Source organism: Sinohyriopsis cumingii, chromosome 3 (assembly GCF_028554795.1).
Source record: "Sinohyriopsis cumingii isolate HCF-2022 chromosome 3, ASM2855479v2, whole genome shotgun sequence".
NCBI classification, from domain to species: Eukaryota; Metazoa; Mollusca; class Bivalvia; order Unionida; family Unionidae; genus Sinohyriopsis; species Sinohyriopsis cumingii.
The window spans coordinates 110,881,958-110,902,309 of NC_142963.1; the positions used below are offsets into that span (position 1 = coordinate 110,881,958).

The window sequence follows — 20,352 nt, forward strand, 5'->3', positions numbered from 1 at the left end:
AATCAGTCATGTAAACAGGACTCATACACTACATAAACAAAAAAATGGACAGTAAACAAATAACTCTGACATAAACTGTACATAACACTCTCTACATCTATTGGACTATTCTCCAACTAACCAAACACCGCCAATACATACGAGCATAACATGAAACCTTCTTCTATCTACAAGTTAAACAAACAAAAAACTTTCTCTTTCCCTTAGCAGAACATTGGTATCGGGAAACTGACAGGAAAACAAAGCAATAAAACGTAAACCGTGACCAGCAGTTATACAATATAAGGTGATCTGTGCTTATACCATATAAGGTTTGTCCTAAGCACAGACCATCAGGACCCGCTACACAACGTGACTAAGACTAGTTTACTTATAACAAAAAAAATAGGACCAGCTAATCTGGCCAGAAACATTTCATGTTATAAGGTGGTCCAAAGCCCAGACCATCAGGCTCTGCCGCATAAGGTGGCAGTACTTGGTTTAGTAATAAAGAAATAACCTTAAGGCCTGCTAATCTGACCCCAAAATTAGTAAGAATATAAGGTGGCTAAATCCTAATATCAGAGCCAACCATACAATGAATTACCTGATTACTAACAAACCCCAGAAAGATGTAAGTAAGCAAGTGCATCAACAATTAAGCTTAACAAAACTACACCAAAAAGTAGCACAGTATGTTCATAAATCCCAAGGTGGACAGATTGGACCAATTTAAAATCTTCACTACAAGTGAAAGGTGCAAGTGCTTAAAAAAACTAGATTATATTACTAACCAAACCGCAAAAAGTACAGACTGTATTTTCAAACTTCAGGTGCAAGACGGCAACTACTGGAAAAATGCAAACTTGGAACAACGAGAAGCATTCGGTAGCGTCGGGGCGTGGCCCTCTCCGACCCTTCCCCTCCTTAACCTCTTCCGGACATGCAAATTAAAAAGTATGCGGTACATACAACATTAAAGTGTCGAATAGCACAGAAAAGTTACCCATCGACGAGAACTTAAGTAGTACACTGTGCGCATATTAACCAGTAGCACATAGCCGAATGATCGTACACGACTTCAATCTAAGACACAGATAGTCGTCCCAAACACAGATCAAGAGGCCCGTTCGAACAAAATGGAAAAGATTGTGAACAAAAACAACAACAAAATAAAACTGCAATGACTTGGCCATCAGAATTGAGTACATAAGGTGGTGACAAGCCTAGGCCACCAGGACCAAATTCAACTGTACAATAACATTAATTAAACTGAAAATACCCATTACGAAATTAAGATATCTTTAATAATGAAATCCTTGGACTATGCCGGAAATATATATTTATAATCCTCTTCCAACCACCGTACAACGAACTCTTACTTACAGCCAAATGTACAGAGCTTATTTTCAAAATGATATATTTAAGAAAAGAAGAAAGAAAAAAACATTAAGCTACAGTACATATCAACGAATTTCCCTCTAGCTGGCAAATAACAGCAAAATTTCAACCCTGGACCTCATGAAGTCACCCAAAGACGCCGAGATTCCTTCTGTCTCCGTTTTACTTCTTTTCTCCGTCCGGACATGTGTAATTAATAAGTGTGCGGTGCACACAGTAAGGCGTCGAATGAGTGCTTAGTACTCATTTGATGAGTAAGTATGTAGTTCGAGGTGCGTACGTTAACTGGCCATATGACCGAATGGCCGCACACGACCTAAATCCAAGTCTGACAGTCAATTGTGCCATTAGTAAGAGAGGGAAAATATAATCCCCAGATTCGGACACAAACGCAAAACTAGAGACAAAAATAACCAACTAATTACTAATTTAGGAGATAGGGCCTAGAACTAATAACAGGAAAAGATATTAATAGCATAGTCATCAGCAAGACAATTCAGATAGTACAGCTAATGATTGGAAAATTACATCAATAGTCACTAATAACAGGAATTACATTAAAATTGCCCAACCTGAATTGTCAGGATCGTGAGAGGAGGGTCTGGGCCCGAAGGGGAGCGGGGTTATGGGATAGGAAGAATGGATGCAATAGGGGCCTAGTACGCGAGGAGGCCCAATCCACGCCCTCACGGGCATGAGAAACTACGTTCCTGTATAGAAATATTAAAGGAAAAGTCAAACTTTAACTTTAAAGTAGCTAGTTAACAAAAGCTGCTATTCCAGGACAGGTCATAATATTAATAAACAGCAAAGTTTCCCCAGCCCATTAAATGAAATATTGAGCTCTGTATTTCCTTATCTTCTTATTGGAATACTCTCTTTATATCTGACTCTAAAGCTTCCCAATTCGCATGGCGACATTAACAAAACATGCATGTACTTTTATCCTACTACAATAATGATATACTCAAAAGAAACAGACAAAAATAATTGTCTCTCCTTACCGCTTATTCCCCTTTGTGGCTGAATCCGGTGAGAATCCATGGAGTGTCATGCAAACTAACTTTGACCCCCAAAAGAACACTTGTAAATTAACATGGGGGTCCTAATCCCAGACCATCAGGTGCAGCAGTCCAATGCGGCAATTCTTAGAAAACTAAGAACTTCGTTAGATGACCAACTAAGCTTAGTCATAACTAAGATTATATGGTGATCCTGAGTCCATATCATCGGGGGCACACTGCACAATGCGGTACCTGATTAACAAAGCTCACGAAAACTAGGAATAAATATAGGTTCAATAGGAAAATTACTTCCAAACAATTACAATAAGACAGTGTAATGTCGTTATTAACCAATGCCATTAGTCCAAGCCGCACAAGGTGGCAACTGTTGGTTAAATTGTGAACAAATACATCAATGAAAGGTGCTCGTGTCTAAAAATATAGGATATTTTATCCTCAGAAAGAACTGGATCAACAATAACTTTCTACTCTATTCCTAACCTTAACCAACAATCATCAAACAATATCCACAATTACAGAGTTTTCCAAATTGATAATCAGATATTTGACAAGGTGCAAGACAACAATATTTACTGTTGGCAAATAAAACCAAAAATCCAATCCTGGACCACTTGCAGCCCTAGAGAGACGTTGAGGTGCACTCCTCCTGAATATTTTCATACTTTGCCTCTCCCGGACATGGACAGTTGACAAGTCTGCCTTGCACACATTACATCTTCGGATGGGTGCCCCGCAGTAATTGACATGTAATTAAATAGTACAAAGTGTGTACATTAACCCAACGTAAATGGCCGAACGGCCGTACAAGAAGTAAATTCAAGTCAACTCAGACGTGTAAATAATCGTTGAACGTGTTCAGAGCAGAAAAAAAAGAATGACAGACCAGCATTCATCTTGATGGAACATGTATAGTGCCTCCTCGATCGGGGCTAAGCGATAAGCTGCTACATCCGCACCAGACACTGGAAGATATATATCACTTCTCTGAGAGTCGCTAAACAGTTCACCAGAGAAGTGATAGAGAATGTAGGGGAAAAGACAAAGGCCGCGTGGGCGGAGGAAAGACTTATCAAGGAGCAGAAAAGGAAAAGAACGATAACGACAGAATTTCCTCTCCCCAATGCCAGTTGGACGAAGATCCCGGAAAAGCTTCGCCGATTGAGCTATCCAGAATGCCAGAATGGATTTCGGAGGGAAAGGAAGACTGGGAGAAGGAGGCCAACGAGCCTAGTTTTAGGCTGGTGGTCTCCACTAAAACATAATGAAAGAAAGGGTGACAACGCAGCCTGAGGTGCACGACAATGGAGGTGCAAACCACTGCTGAGCAAGTGGAAAAACTCAACGACCCTTTTCAGACCCATCCAGATCAGTAGAAATAGAGACACTACTCCTATTTGTCAAAATTTGATCAGCATGTATTTGTATATGTCCATGGTGTTGACAACTAAAGCTTACCCCCCCCCCCCCTTCTCTCTTCTCTGCGATAGTATGCTTGTAAGTAAAATTACTAGTATCAATTTTTCTTACCTTTGTGTTTGGAAGTATGTTTGTGTGAAAAGTGTGTATATTGTATCCCCCTTCCTTTACACTCTACCCACCTCTAGTGTGATATTATGTTTGTATATTTGTGTGCAAGTATATGTATCAATACTTCCTACCCTTTTCGTTGAATCTATCATTAAAGGTAAACGGTAGGATTGTGTGTTTGAATAGTAGGGTGTATGAATAGTAATCAAAAAGCAGGTTCTGGATTGTATATGTGGTGTGTTTGGATAGCAGAGATTTGTGCTGGATTGTAGATCAAATTTTAAAATTGCATTTTTCCTTGTCCATATAAATTGTCGACTTTTTTCCCTAAACCATTTTAAAATTACTTTTTTTCTTCATATCCATATAAACAGTTTTGACCATATACTACCATTCACAAGGATCATTTTAACAAAGGATTTCCCTTTCAGGATCGGCGTTTGGGGGTGGCAAGTGGGGCGACGGCCCCAGGCTCCGCTCTTGAGGGGGCCCCGCGCTTCAGGCCTAAGGTCGTCCTTATGGGTTTGTCAAGCTATATTCTCCGGTAAATTGGAAGCGCTGATAAAGGCCGCATGTAATGCACGCAAATCGCGAACGTTGATCAAGTCTAGACATAATCAGTGTTTGCAGTAGCATACCATTCGAGATACCGATACTCGTGCCCAGCGCGATCATGGTCGGCCCTAGGCCTCGCGTACTCCTAACGCCACCTCTATCCCTTTGTCACACAAGTGTCTCACCCATAGAAATCTGTAGGCTAATGTCAGTTGCCGACTGTCCAACAATTACCTCATACAGGTACTCCTGCACTTTTAATTTTTATGTTATTCTTCCAACTATGCAATTAAAAAATTTAACAAGTCATTTAGTTTAAAAGTCTGAAACTGTTGCGCACGTTGATGTTAGCGATAATACGTCATCCAGTCGTTTATAACGTCAGTAAAATTACTGTGTTGTAATAACAACCATGTAACTGAGTAAGGTTCATAAAGGCCATTTTTTACGTCAGATATCGGAACACGGTCAGCCTTTTCTGTTGCAGCATATTGTGGTGCACTCCGCAAGAGGCGAGAAACAAAACCTACAACATGCATATGTATTCTTCCTATCCGAGGTTATTTTCTTGTCTACGATTGTCTTGCTGTATTTAGTTATGTTGCTGTCCTTGTTGTGTTTTTTTTTTTTTTTTTTTTTTTAAGTATATATGTGTGGCGAATAACAATTCTTTCAAGTGCACTGGATCTAGCAAGGGATCACGTGTGCCAGAGATTGATTAAGATAAATGCAATAAACTGACAACGAACAGTGCGAAACTAGTATCTAACCAGCCTGAGCGCTTTCGACTCTTTAATGAGTCTTTTTCAAAGGCAATTACAAAACATAGACAAGATAAACAAATAAAACAGAAAAACGGTTATGTTTGCAAAACTTTACATGGCTGTTTCTGCAGAAATTAAACCTTTAAACTGTATTATGTTTCAACTAGTTTGTTTCAGCTTGTTGCTGATACTGGAAAATATTTGTATTGACCTAGAAATTGATGAGCCATATCGACGTCTGCTATTTTAAGTAAATTTATGTAAGCGCAAATTATATCCCGGATATTTCATTAGCAAAGTTAGAGTTAGATACAAGTTTCGCACTATTCGTTGTATATATATATATATATATATATATATATATATATATATATATATATATATATATATATATATATTGAAGTAAAAGTAAAGTAGAAATCCTGATCGTGGTTGGAGAGAATAACCTCAACCAAGCCTCTTTATAAATGTAGATAGGCCCGGGCCACTTTGAGAGTTTCACGAGGCCCCTATACCCTGGATATATTGAAATTTGGAAATGAATAGACAGCAAATTTAAAAAAAGCCAGAATATTTTACCATGTACGGATTTAAAATACACCTATGTACACAACTGCACAACGAAGTATATTTAACCTATCATTATATGTTAACATCGAAACCTTTCAGGCGTTAAGGCCTGTGCAATATGGTCCCCCTGGCCACCACCCCATCTGACTGAGCCTGCCCCACCCGAAAAATGAAATGGTCGGTCTCAAATGGATAGCTAGAGCAATAGCTTTTGATGTTACGTACACTCCACACCTGCATGCACAGGGGCTCGTTACAAAGAAGATTTGGAGTATCCGTCCTTGAATCAAGGGATGGGGGTTCTAAACTGTACCAGTATATTATGTTATATTGTTACAGGTTAGAACTCCCATCCCTTGATTCAATGACGGATACTCCAACTTTTCTTTGTGACGAGCCCCCTCTTCCTGCATGCCTAATGTACATTTTCTTGCCAAGGGGAGAGAAGAAGCACGAAGGTAGTTGTCTCGCGGTGCAAATAACGCTATCGCATTAGTCCGTATTGACGAGTGACGGTGTAAAGACGGAAATGAAGCTGACGAAAATCTCTTGCCAATATCGAAACTATTCATATGGTAGATAACATAAGCATAAAGCGTAGTCCATTGTTAAAAAGCCATATAATTTTAAATATTAGCATTACCATCTTAAACGTGAAGTACATGTGTCTAAATTTCTTTTATATGAAGTGTGACTACGCCGTAACCAACGGTGATATAGTCATTAATATCCGTGCAAAATTCGTCCACGATGTTTGGATGAATATTTTTTCAGTTTGCAGAAAACTTAGCTACATCAGACTTAATGGATATCAAAACTTGAAAAAAATGGAAAAGGCACAAGAGTTTGACGTCTTGTCAATAAAAATGATGAAATGTCTTTTTTTAAGGCTTTCGTTTTTTTATGCATTTTTATATTGTTTGTATGGATAAAGGTATTTCGCGTTTTTGCTTAGCTTTTTGTCAGTGTTTATTAATGAAGCGTCATTGTTTATTTCTGGTATGGGTACTGGTATTTTTGTTTTAATTTTAAAAACTTTTTGTTTTGATGAGGCATTAAAAATTGGTGTATAGTAACTTTAGGATAATTTATCAGGAAAACGTTGAGGGAATTAACAGTGCAAACTACTCTCCTTCACCCACTGTTTACTGATTGGATCATACATCTATCATTAAAGGAGCCAGGTGTGATTCACGACTGGGCAGGAGTGCCTGCAACTCATCTAGAAAAGATAGTAAAATCAAAACAAAAACATGTTCGTTTGTGATTGTGTGCACGTCTTTTACCAACCATTGAATGTGTATATTTTTTGCATAACTTGCAAATCACTTTTGCCAGGTTTGGACTGACTTTATTTGCCAGGCCATCTCCCTTTTTATGGAACCCAATGTAGGCCCACACTTTTGGTCATTTATTTTTTCCAGAAATGTCCGAATGTTCACTTTAACTTTTGTTTGCTGTTTTTTAAGTGGGTTGCTTATATCATGGCTAAATTATATTTCAGAAATGGATGGAAAGAATGAATTAATCAAAATATTCTTCATATTATCATTAATTTAGCATAATCTGTACTATCATTTAGATAATTTTATTATTAGATTTATATATTTTGGGGTATTCACACTCAATAGTAACAATAGTTTAATAGGGGGCCCCGAGTGGTCTAAAGCGCTGTCCGCTACGGATCACTGCCATCTCACCTCTGTCTGCGTGGATTCGATTCTCGCATTCGGCTAATGTGGATATGTGAGAAAGCGTGCCAGTAGCTTCTTGTGGGTTGGTGGTTCTTTCCGGGGTTTTCTCTGGTTCTTCCTCCACCATTAATACTGGCCGCCATGTATAGCCTATCATGTGCTGAAAAATGGCGTTAAATCCTACAACAACAACAACATAGTTTAATAAATGTATCTGTACCATTCAAAAACTTGATCATGAAAAGTCATACTTAATTAATAATAATAATGAGGACTTTGTATAGCGCCTAATCTTTAGAAGCTCTAAGCGCTTTACAACATTAGACATCACCTATAAGATAAAAAACATATAATGATATGATTACAGAAACAAACACCATGAAATTAGAAAACACTGATTAATAAAAAAATTGATTAATCAATCAAACTAGTTAAACAAGTGATGCTTAAGTAACTCAGTTAATTGGAACAGCACTAGGACAAACATGTAGTAGTCAGCTATTAAGTTTTACTGATTTAGGCCAGATATGTTTAGAGGTGAAATTGGCATCATGCATTTGAATTTTTTTGCCCCCCATTTTCATTCCTCTTCATAACAATGCACGCACACACACACACACAATATTACAGACTGGAGTTATCTTAGTTTATTCCATGTAAGAGCAAGTTCTTACCCAAAATTACTCTGAGTCTCCTCTAAAAGCATAATGGGCTACAATTTTAAACATAGCATTCGGTGGAGGAATCATGGTACTAATGGTATGAAGAATGGGAACCAGTCTGGAAATGGGTGAATATAAAATAGGATAGATATGGGTTTGGCTGGCCAGGACTGGTTGATATGGAAAGTAAAATTTTAGTGAATAGAATCTTTTGAGAGTTTTTCTGAAAATGAGAGAATGTTTTATTGATGGAATTTCAGTCCATTTACAGTCTTGAGTTGGGAAAAATTACTTGAATTTTCACAGGGCTGTTTGATGCAGAGTTCAAAACAAGTCATGCAATTCAAACACATAAAAATCAAAAAAGTGCTGTGGCTGTTATGATTTTCTCTACACAGAAGCTTATAGCAAGGATTGTCTGTACTGATAAATATCTGTTTGGTCATGAGCTTTCAATAGATACAAATAAATTTTTTAAAAATATGCAAAATGGCAACTATGCCATTCTGCTGATGTCAAAACTTCTTATACTTCTCAAATTTAATCAGAACAACACTACCACACAGTACACTACTACCCCTCTTCAAGTCAAAACTGCCATTGATTAACTACATTCAGTTTTGTCATTGCAGCTTGATCGTGTCCACTGCTAAATAATTCATGGTAATGCAACTAAGGAGGTACTTGAACTAATATTATATCAACATTATGATCCCATTCATTTAAGCAAGGTCATGTAACACTAGGAACTATCAGAGATATCGGACATCACTAGGTTCTAATAACTGCAGTGATATGTTATTAAATAATGAAATTGATATATCTCACTAACCAGTAAAGAAATAGAAAATGAGAACTTACGTTATGAAATCTGAGGATATTATTGGATTATTCAATCTGCCTTAAATCAGCCAGATATATTCTGCTTCACATTATAGTTAAAATCCTAATTTTAAAAAAAAAAGGCAATACAGTGGAAAAATTCACTCAGCAGCCTACAATCTTTTTGATGAATAAAATTAGAGCAATGTTTGATCTTTTACTGGGTGAAATTTCAAAGACTTTTAAATGCTTGTTATAAAATTATTTTGGTGATATGTGGTGATGATATCATTTCTGATACTTTTCTCTGTAACTTTCCTTATTTTGCGACACACATATTCCTGAACTCAGTGCATAGCAAGCTTTTAATTTCTTTCTTCTGTTAGATTGTTTTGATTCTTACTAATGGAAAAATACCCAGGATGCAAAATGTTAAATGCTCTGTCAGCTAACAAGTTGTCATCCTCAGTTTTTCTAAATTGATGTTAATAGTTGGCTGATGAGAATATCTGTCACAAAGTAGTTTTGACACCGGTATGTAAGTAATTATAAATAGACAAGGGGCCCAGAGTGGCTGAGTGGTCTAAAGCGCTCTCCATTACGGACCACTGCCATCTCACCTCTGTCTGTGTGGGTTCAAGTCTCGGATTCTGCCAATGTGGGTATGTGAGAAAGCTTGCCAGTAGCTTCTCGTGGGTCGGTGGTTCTTACTGGGGTTTTCCTGGGTTCTTCCTCCACCATTAATACTGGCTGCCATGCGTAGCCTATTGTGTGCTGAAAAATGGCGTTAAACCCCATAACAACAACAACAATAAATAGATAAAAATGTAAGCTGATAAAAAGGGAAAGCTTTCAATGGCATGAGTAGGAATACACAGAGAAATATAGAAAATAAAAATACCATGTTTTAAAGTTCTAGGATTGATTTCTCAAGCCAACTGGTTTTCAAGTCCAAAAACCAACAGAACCAAGTCAGAATGTTGGATTTTAAAGGTTTTCAGTTTGCTGAGGCTCTCTGTTACATTCCGAAGAAAACATGATCAGTTTTATCCATTTGTACATGTTTATTGATACCTGTACTGTACATTGTTATTGGTACATGTACTGTACATGATTATTACTACATGTTTTAATTATATGCATATTTATCAATTTAAATCTAGTGAGATCACTGCTTCTTAGAATAAAGAGTAGGCTCTTAGATGGGTGGTCTTTCAAAAAAAAGGTCAATACAATGTCAATACACAGTAATGAGTGCATTGAGAATGTGTACTTTCGTGGCAATGATATCACAAGACAGGATTTAAGTCTATTGTAAATCTGTATGGAATTTGTTTTAGTTCATGTACACATGTTTGAGTAAAATGTATTCATGTATTATTATTCTTGGCTAATTATGGACTGTGTGCTGGCCATATTCTCTGTAATTGTTTGTTTATGATGTTTGTTTTTAGGGTCAAAATGACACTTTAGACCCAAAATTTGCACCGACCGCAATTTGAAGACCTTTTACTGGCCCGAGTAAACTAATAGAGACACAAGTTGCTAGTGGTGATAAGTTTTAGTGATGCCAAACTTGAATAAAATAGTTTCAAAAATATTTGAGCTCATGAACATATGCAAGTAACCATTTATTTGTATTTGAAACTATTAATGGGGTCCGTGGTGTGACTGCATTACATGTATATCTGGAACACTGTGTTATGATGAGCACTATCATGAGGAGAGTTCGTTATGGTATTTTTTTTTTTTTTGTGGCAGAGGAATTGAAATTTATCACTTGAGAATTTTCTGTGTTAAATTTGAATTTATTCTTTTTAGGTCTCCTGTTTACTTGTCTCTTGAGTATGGCAGCTTGTCAAGTTGAGCTAAACTCTGTCAGAAGTTCCACAGAAGGCGAGTTCCTTCATGATTCCATGTCAGGTCTGAAAGATACAGTGGCTTCAGACTCAACTTCTGATGAATGGTCAGCTGGACAGGAAACTATTCTTCCCAGTTTCTTTGTAGTAGAGAAGACAGTTTTACAGAAATCAGTGATTTCAGAATCTACCACTATAACAGATGGACAAATGACTTATACAGTTCCACAGGACAACAAACAGCAACATTATAGTTTTTATGGTGGCACTGATGGCAGCTCAAGGGTAGTTGCTATAGATGGTCAGACAAAAACTACACTGCAAAATGAACATGCTGGTGATGGAAGACATATTATACGAGAAAGTGAGCAAACAAGAACAGAAATAACTGGTGAAAACCAAGGCCAAAAGCAAACAATAGAATCCAGCAGAGATGGTGTCTCTAGAGATTCTAATATTTCCAATTTAACAGATGACAAGTCTTGGTTAAATTGGATCAAACATATCATTGATCCTGTGTTTGAAGAGTTCAAGGATGATTCCACATTATTACAAAATGACACAGTTTTAAACGAGACAGCTTTAAATACCTCTATACCAGTCAACATCTTGTCATCAGTAGAACTCAACAGTACAGATTTGGAAGATCCAAACAATTCAACGGACTTGGGGAAAAAAAAGTTTCATTGTAAGGGAAGGAACATTAACAACAGTTCTACTGTACATGAAGTGAAAATTGTAAATAATACTATTTTATTGCAGATGCTTAACTTTGAGAGAAATGAAACAGAAAGTGAGAACAGTACTTCAGACTGCATCCTGGTATTATTTTTTGCCCCCTGGTGTCATTTTTGTGCCAAGACAGCACCCCACTACAATGCACTGGCCAGAGCCTTTCCACAGCTGGATGTATTGGCAGTTGATGCTGCCCACTTTAGCAAGTAGGTGTTCTTTCATAGTAGAAATAATATTGGAGATTCTTGTGGATGCTTTGAGTGGCAAACTATCTCTGCAGCTGTCTTCATTTTATTAGTGCCTTGCTGTTGGAAACACTAGGAAACAGCATCTCAGGCCTTGCTACTAAATGTTTCAAACTGATATGCTGCACAAAATTTTGGCTTAAATACCTGACCGTATTGCTTATCTTGTTTCATCAAATCTAAAGTTCATGAAATTCTTAACTGCTGAAATATGTAACGTTTTGATAACTCACACACAAAACTAATAATGTATATAAGTACCGAAATCTCAGTGTTTAATTATGTATTTCAAGTTCCAAACTTTATCTTTTTGTGGTGAGAATTGGGAAATGTTGATATTGGTCAGTTGTACTTGTAACACTGGTGTTAACAATTGATTTTGTCTTAGTGTGTTTGTTTTTGTTGCCTATACCTATTTTTGGTCCAGGTTCTCCTATTACCACTTGATTTCTTCTATCCTAATTACCTTTGCATTTCTTTACCTGAAGACATTCATTGCTGTTGGCATTATCATGTGTTGCTCAAGAGAGTCACATAATTATAAATATTATAATATTAAAGGTCAGTTTTATCTTCTAAAAGGAAGTTAAGTGCAATAATTGTACTAAAGAAGGAATGTTTGCACTGGTCACAAATATTCCCTCCAAAACAAATTGGAAGATGATACATGAAAAGTCTAAAATAAGCTGTAGTTTATATCTACAGAGGTCATAGACTAGAATAGCTTTATGCAATGGCTTGTTGTCCATCTTGAATCTGTCCATTCACTGTCCATCTGTTAGCTCAGGTTAGTTATTGCTATTCTTCTGATCTTCCAAGAGGAATGCCATGAATCTTTACATAAACATTCATGCCAGGGTCTAGTTGGTCCAAAATGAAATGGTGCTAATCAGGCATCCAATATGGCCACCACTAGAGCCATCTTGAAAGTCTTGGTGCTGCTCCTCAGTGGATTGTCATATCAAAATGGGGTTTTCACTAAAAACGTCTCATGATATCTGGTGGGTACTACATGAAATTGGTGCCAATCTGACATTATCTTTGAACAAAAAATCTTGCTGTCACTACTCCCTCCTGAATTGACAGGCATGTTTACATGGGGTTTTCACTTGAAGGCTTGTTATTATGTCTAGCTGTCCCTAAATGAAACTGGTGCCAGTCTTAAACCAATATTGCCATCAATGTGGCCATGTAAAAATAGTTATTTCTACTTCTCCTGAATGGATGGACATATGGAACAATGAGTTTTCACTGTAAGAATTCTCATGATCCAACCTATGAATCCCTCAGAGAATGATGTGTACGTGTAGTAGGGATGAGATGAGACTCAGAAAGTGTGTTTTAAGGTAATGTGGTGGTGGTGGGCATTGTGCACAACCTCAAAGAGTGACCTCATACAATTGAAAACAAGCTTATCTACACCTAAAAGCCTGTAGAAATTAACTGGAAATTAAAATTTAAATAAAAGAAATAAAGCATCTTTTTCTGTAAATAGTTAGTAGATTAGGGACTGACCCTTTAATTTTTATGTGATTTTTTTTCTTTCTTTTAAATCTAGCTAACATATTTTATTCAGGTCATACATTATAATGGATTTAGATACTTATACTTTCTACAAATAAGAATATTTTCTTGAATCTAATTGAAGTTAAGAATTCCCCCTCAAAAACAATCACCCCTTTGCCTGTCCATAAATGTAATGGCCTGCCCCTCATTAATATCCAGTTAATATCATCAGCACACACACACACTCTGTTCATGGGGGGGGGGGGGGTGAGGTTGAAGGTGATGCAAGTTTCATTACAGCTCATATTTGCACCGACCGTGATGGTACTGTCATTCAAACTTTCACAAAGCTCTTGCTGAATTTTTCACAGCAGATAAAATAGTATAGTTTCAGTTTTTCATAGCAGTGGCCATATTTGAAGGCAGATCTTTCATATGTATTTTTCTGACATGTATGAAATCATACATGTATGCTGTAAATAGTGTGGTATTAGTTTGAAATCAGTCACAATTATCAATGTTAACATTTATCTCCATTCTTAAAAGTTATTATTGTGGCATTTGTCTTTTAAATAGGAAGCATTTATCTTTGAAAGTTTGAAAGTAGAAAACTGCAGTAATAATAATAATAATGAAATGAAGTTGATATTTAGTCTGTATTTATGAAATAATTGAATTTGAGATGATGTTTTTGCAGTCTTAGCTCTATTTTACATTTTCTTAATGCTTAAAAATAACGGAGAATCGTTTGATTTTTGTCCTTCACAGTAATGAATACATTCTTTTCCTTCAAACTGTCGGTGTTTCAAAACAGTACAAATATCTTGGTGATTCTTAAAAAAAGTATTTCATATTATGTAAATGATTTTTATATGAAGTCATCGATATGCATTGGTATTTCAGTCGAACAAACCAGCTCACTGCAAACAGCCTACAGCCCACTCCCACCACCTGTGATACATTCATAAAGGTGTTGCATTGCTGTTACGGAGTTTTAAAAAAATTTATCACTTTATCTTTGAGAAGGCTTTTTTAAAATTAAACCTGTGTAAAGTTGTAAGATGCATTAATCCACAAAGATGTTGAAAATCAAATCCTGCCTTGTGTATCCATGGTATCAGATTCAGGGTCAAAGGCCATGGCAAGAAAAATCAAATCTTGTTTTACATAACCATGGTATCAGATTCAGGGTCAAAGGCCATGGCAAACAATTTTTTCAGCACTTTCATATGTTGCTTACATGTTAATTCAAACATGAAATTAAATAGTTTTATTGTGCTGGAGGTTCTGAGGAATATCACAGATGGTTCAATACCACACAGTTAAAAAGAATAAAATCACATAAGAAACAGACTTGTCATGGATTTCTATAAATTTCTTTTTGGCTAGTAATCCAGCAGCCCCTTTGAGGGACTTTTGTTATGTAAGGTCAAAAAATTATATAAACCATGTACTGTATGTATAACATTAATAATATGTTCTTGCCTCTTTTCAGTTTGAATGCTAGATTTGGAACTGTGTCAGTACCTAATATTCTGCTGTTTCACCAGTCTAGAGCAGTCATCCGATTCAACCAAACTGACAGAAATTTTGACACTTTAGTCAATTTTATCAAAAATGCAACAGGTAAGAAATGCTTGGTACATTTAAGGAATGAGGTTAAGGATTATTAAAACTGAAATTATAGTTTTCGTGGCAATAAATGATAGTTAATCCTTATAGCCTGTATCCTCACCCGTAGTTCTTCTTTGTATTAAAGTTACTTGAAAATGTTAAATATATAGAGCGGTTTTCCTCACAATATTTTGGAAAACTTTTTATTGTTGGTTCTGATTTCCAAGCTAACAGCACAAATTAACTCCCCTTACAAAGAGAAGTCAGTTTATGTTATGTACTTTAAGTTATGAAATGGGGAAGCTTAGAGAGATCATGGAGAAAATGCTGGCTGTATGAATCACTTGTCCATTTTATGCATTGGATATGATCCTATATATGTGGTTCGTGGGAAAGAAGAGAAATGAGACCAGTATTACAGACAGTGTAGTGGCTATGTGCACATAACTTTGTGGTTTCAATATGCATGTAAAGTTGCATTTCAAATCTGACATAAATTAACTATCCAGGTGACCAATATCGGGACTACTTGGACTTTTTTAAAAATAAGTTTTTGATGTGACCTTGTATGTAAGCTTATATCATCAATATCTCAGTTGAATTTGCTTATGAGCAACATTCATGCATTTTAATTAGATGATCTGGTATCCGATTGGTTGAGCTAGTCAGGACAACAGGTCATATTTTAGATCATATCCTGATCTGAAATGATGTGTAAGCTGGAATTATCAGGATCTCAGATGAGTTCAGTTATCAATGAGGTGTCTGCATCTGTATGATTCAACTTGTGAACACTCTAGTGTCCAAATTTCTGATCCTGCTTTTTTAGTCAGACTTGCTGTGTAAGCTTGTATTATAATGTTCTTGAATGGGATTATGAGCAAAATCCATGCATATTAATGTGTTTTCTTTGCATCTGATTAGCTGAGTTTGGGAACACTCTTGAGATCACATTTTTTAAACCATATCATTTTCAACAGATTTTTATGAGACTTGTTTGTAAACTTATGTCATCAACATCTTGGATGAGTTTCATTGTGAGCAAGATATATGCATAAATAATAAGGTGATCTTGAATTGTTTAGCCGAGTTTATTAAATTCTAGAGGCCATATTGCTGATTAATTTTGATCAGATTTGGTATGTCAACCTATACCACCAAGACCTTTGATGAGTTAGATTATTGTTTATTGCTTTTATGGAATATCAAAAGATTCAGTTATTGTAATTTCATATTGAAACTATACACATGGTACAGGGAATGTAACTATTGCCAGTTTTCATTTTAATTGGTGGAAAGGACCCCTGCAGACCTAGGGATGTACAGCAGGCCTGATATATCATCCTTCATGTCATAAGTGGCAACTAATGAAGGCAAAATGTTTGCTGTGGGATATGTCCATCGATGCAACAGCTGAGAATGTCTTGAGCATTTAAAAAGCGTGCAACATCTATATAAGAAAAAATTGAACTTTGTTGGCTTTTACCTGTTGTGACTTTGTCCTTGCTTTTTGTGTCCTTTTGGGAATACCCAAACTTATTCAGCACTGTATAGCTAGGATTATGCCAATTGAACCCTATACATGCATTATGTAGATCAGACCTTTAAAGCAAAGTATGTGTAGCCTGGGCTTTAATTAAATAGAAAAAATATACTAGTAAAAACATGTCCTTTATTATAATCCTCCAATACAAGATTGAGGAGCAAATTGAACTTTACCATCAGATTTGACTGGAAATGCGCATCAGATAAGTGTTAGGCATTTTCAATCTTGTAAGTCAGCTTGTCAAAAAATAAATAATTTCTGAAATAGTGGATTGGAATAATATTCTGTTGTTGACTGAAATTTCATAGTTGAGTTTTCTGAAAGGAAATATCAGTTTAATTAATAATAAGTTTGGTAGAAAACTTGTATATTACAGAAGGATGATACTAAAACAAAAACAGCAGCTAATCTGCAGCCAGAAATGACACATTTACAGTACATTTAATAATTAGGCATATCTGACACATTTCAAGATCTTCTAATAATTAAGTATATTTCATTTTTGTTACACTATTTTATACCTCGCTGGAATATTTTGATAAGTCACAAATATCTGACAGGTTAATTCTCCGGAAAATATTTCAGACAAGTACCTCTGAATTTAAAAATCCATGCTAAGTTATTTGAGGAAAGCAAGACAAGTAGGATATGATTAGGACTGTTTAGAATCATAGGTTTTGGGTTATGCAGAGTTCTTGCCCTTTATCAAGGTCCACATTTTATAACATAAGACAGTAACCATAATCAAGTCCTTAACTCAAAGGTTAAAGTCATTAGTAGTGATAATGTCACAAGACAGGTGTATTATATGCCATTGATAGTACAGTACTCATTTTTTATATTTATTCCACATATTTTATTATTTTGTATTTTATCTGAAACAATTTTACATGTATCTTGAGCAATAACTTTGAAATCATCTTTTTGACATTTGACAATATCTGTATTCAGTCCAGTCTAAAGGCAGGGTTAATCAAAACAGTTTTGAAAAGAAGATAGTTTGTACCAGTGCTCACCCTTTCCAGTTTTGGTCACAAGCCATTAGCACATGAATATCATTTTTACAAACCCAAGTATTTATAAGACAACAGAATAAATTAGGCCTCAATCACACACATTCTTGTCATGACACCAAAATAAACAATACCTCAGTTACACACATTCTTGACATGATTCCAGACTAAATAAGGCCTCAATTACACACATTCTTAACATGACTACAGAATAAACAGGCCCTCAGTCACATATTCTTGACATGACTCGAGAATAAATAAGGCCTCAATGACACATTCTTGATATGACTAAAGAATAAACAAAGACTCAATCAGACAAATTCTTGACATGACTCCAGAATAAACAAGGCCTCAGTCACACATTCTTGAGATGACTGGGAATAAACAAGGCCTCAGTCACATTCTTGAGATGCCTCCAGAATAAACAAGGCCTATCACACATTCTGGACATGACTCCAGATTCAATGAGGCCTCAGTCACACATATTATTTCATTGCTTAGATTACTCACTAATTGGAATTTTGTTGACATCTGTTTTGTGTGATTTTCTTCAGGACTTGAGCCCAACACAACTATCAATGTGACAGAAGCAGATTACCTAGGCCCCCTGTCCAGTGTTCCTGCAGAAGAGTCTGATTACCTGTTATGGCTTGCCTGGGTCTTTGTCATCTCCTTCTCCTCCTACATGGTCATCCAGTCCACCAGGGGGCAGCACTGGATAAACAGGGTCCGCATCCTCTGGCAGGAGCACCAGCATATTGATTGACAGGTGGTGTCTATTCTGACTAGGGAGATGGTGAATCACCTACATCAGAGTTAGTGCCAGTACCATTGAGAGTGCATGTTATAGGTTGTTGGAACATGTTGGTGTCATTGATGTTTAATAAATACAGTTTAAGTTACAACTGGACTAGTTGGAGAAAGTGCTCAAAAAAGAACATATAATGCCAGAAGTCTGACTTTTAGGCAGGAAACAAGCTAATAAGTGTCAGCTCATTCATAGAGTGCCAAATGAGAAATCTGAAGTCCATAGTTCAGGGTTGATAATGATATTAGTCACTGTATAATAGAATGGGTGGGGCTTTTGTGAGTTTCCATCATACAGAAATGAAAGGAAGACTTGTTAAGAAATTAAAAATAAACAATCTTAGATTGCCAAATGATTTATCAGTTTGCTTACATGACATTTCTTGTTGTAATGAGAATTGAATACACATATTAATGTGACAGCTGTAATATATTTTGGAGCAGATTCGTTGTATTTTACATTTTAGTATTGGTAAATATGTTGGAATAAATCAGACTTCATGGCAATTATAAAAGTTTGTTAACATGGTTTCTCAATCTGGAATTTGTGCCACATATGAGAAGATCAGTAAAGTTGTGAATTTTTAACTGATTTCTTTATGATATGTATTTATAAACTGATGCAATGTGTCCTGCCATTGACTAGTTTTTAAATTAACAAAGTATGATGGACTTTTTCACTTTGTCAACACTGTTTATTGCTCTGTTAACACCTTGGTGAAAATGTTATAAAAATCTAAATTTATAACAGTCTCATAGAGGATAAAGACAGTGTAAGAAAGTATATGTTTATTTTAAGTTATCACACTATAGATTGATGCACATGTGATTTCCATTTGTTGGTCATTATATGTTTTCTTTGTAAAATTATTCTGATTTTTTTTTAGAATAAGTAATATTGGTAAGCAGACCATATCAGCAGTCAGAAATGTCTGCATCATGCCTCAGCAGTCTGAAATGTCTGTAACATACATCAGCAGTCAGAAATGTCTGTAACATACATCAGCAGTCAGAAATGCCTGTAACATACATCAGCAGTCAGAAATGTTAGTAACATACAGCAGCAGTCAGAAATGTCTGTAACATACATCAGCAGTCTGAAATGTCTGTAACATATATCAGCAGTCAGAAATGTCTGCATCATGCCTCAGCAGTCTGAAATGTCTGTAACATACATCATCAGTCAGAAATGTCTGCATCATGCTCAGCAGTCTGAAATGTCTGTAACATACATCAGCAGTCAGAAATGCCTGTAACATACATCAGCAGTCAGAAATGCCTGTAACATACAGCAGCAGTCAGAAATGTCTGTAACATACATCAGCAGTCTGAAATGTCTGTAACATACATCAGCAGTCAGAAATGTCTGCATCATGCCTCAGCAGTCTGAAATGTCTGTAACATACATCATCAGTCAGAAATGTCTGCATCATGCTCAGCAGTCTGAAATGTCTGTAACATACATCATCAGTCAGAAATGCCTGTAACATACATCAGCAGTCAGAAATGCCTGTAACATACAGCAGCAGTCAGAAATGTCTGTAACATAAATCAGCAGTCAGAAATGTCTGCAGCATATATTACCAACCAGAAATGTCTGCAGCATGCATTAAAACTTAATAATCCTTTGAACAAGTGAGCCATCATAAACAGTTTGCTTTGAATCAGTTGGTGGATAGTCCATTTAAATGAATGGGGGAAGAATGCAGATGAAGAATTGACTCAACTGAAGAAATAATTCAGTAATTATAAATTACATGGTTTGAAAATACCAAAACATAAAATCATTTTAATTCATCCACCATAAGGCAGAGTGTATTATGTTGTGATGTGTCTGTTTGTCTGTCTGTTACAAATTTGGTTTCTGCACAACTTTAATTAAACCCACCATCCACAGTTACCAAACTCATCATCAATGGCATTCACTTGGGATAGGGATGAACTCTATAAATTTTGTACAATAATTCAAGTTTCCAGACTTTGTGTATAGCTTGCACATGGGAGAAGGAAGAACCCTATTAAATTTTG

General features: G+C 36.1%; 1 protein-coding gene across 2 annotated transcripts; it reads left to right on the forward strand.

Annotated features, from left to right (window-relative positions):
* The first annotated feature begins 6,130 nt into the window (after nt 1-6,130).
* On the forward strand, nt 6,131-19,191 carry LOC149803572 (uncharacterized). 2 transcript variants are annotated; one of them, XM_089953311.1, is made up of 4 exons: nt 6,131-6,279; nt 10,821-11,799; nt 14,840-14,970; nt 18,072-19,191. In XM_089953311.1, exons 1-4 carry the CDS (start codon nt 6,144-6,146, stop codon nt 18,281-18,283), a joined length of 1,458 nt encoding a protein of 485 aa, XP_089809437.1. In that variant the 5' UTR covers nt 6,131-6,143; the 3' UTR covers nt 18,284-19,191. The 2 variants fall into 2 exon arrangements, with proteins under 2 accessions (XP_089809437.1, XP_089809438.1); XM_089953312.1 differs by lacking the exon at nt 6,131-6,279 and adding an exon at nt 6,283-6,396.
* The last annotated feature ends 1,161 nt before the right edge of the window (nt 19,192-20,352 follow it).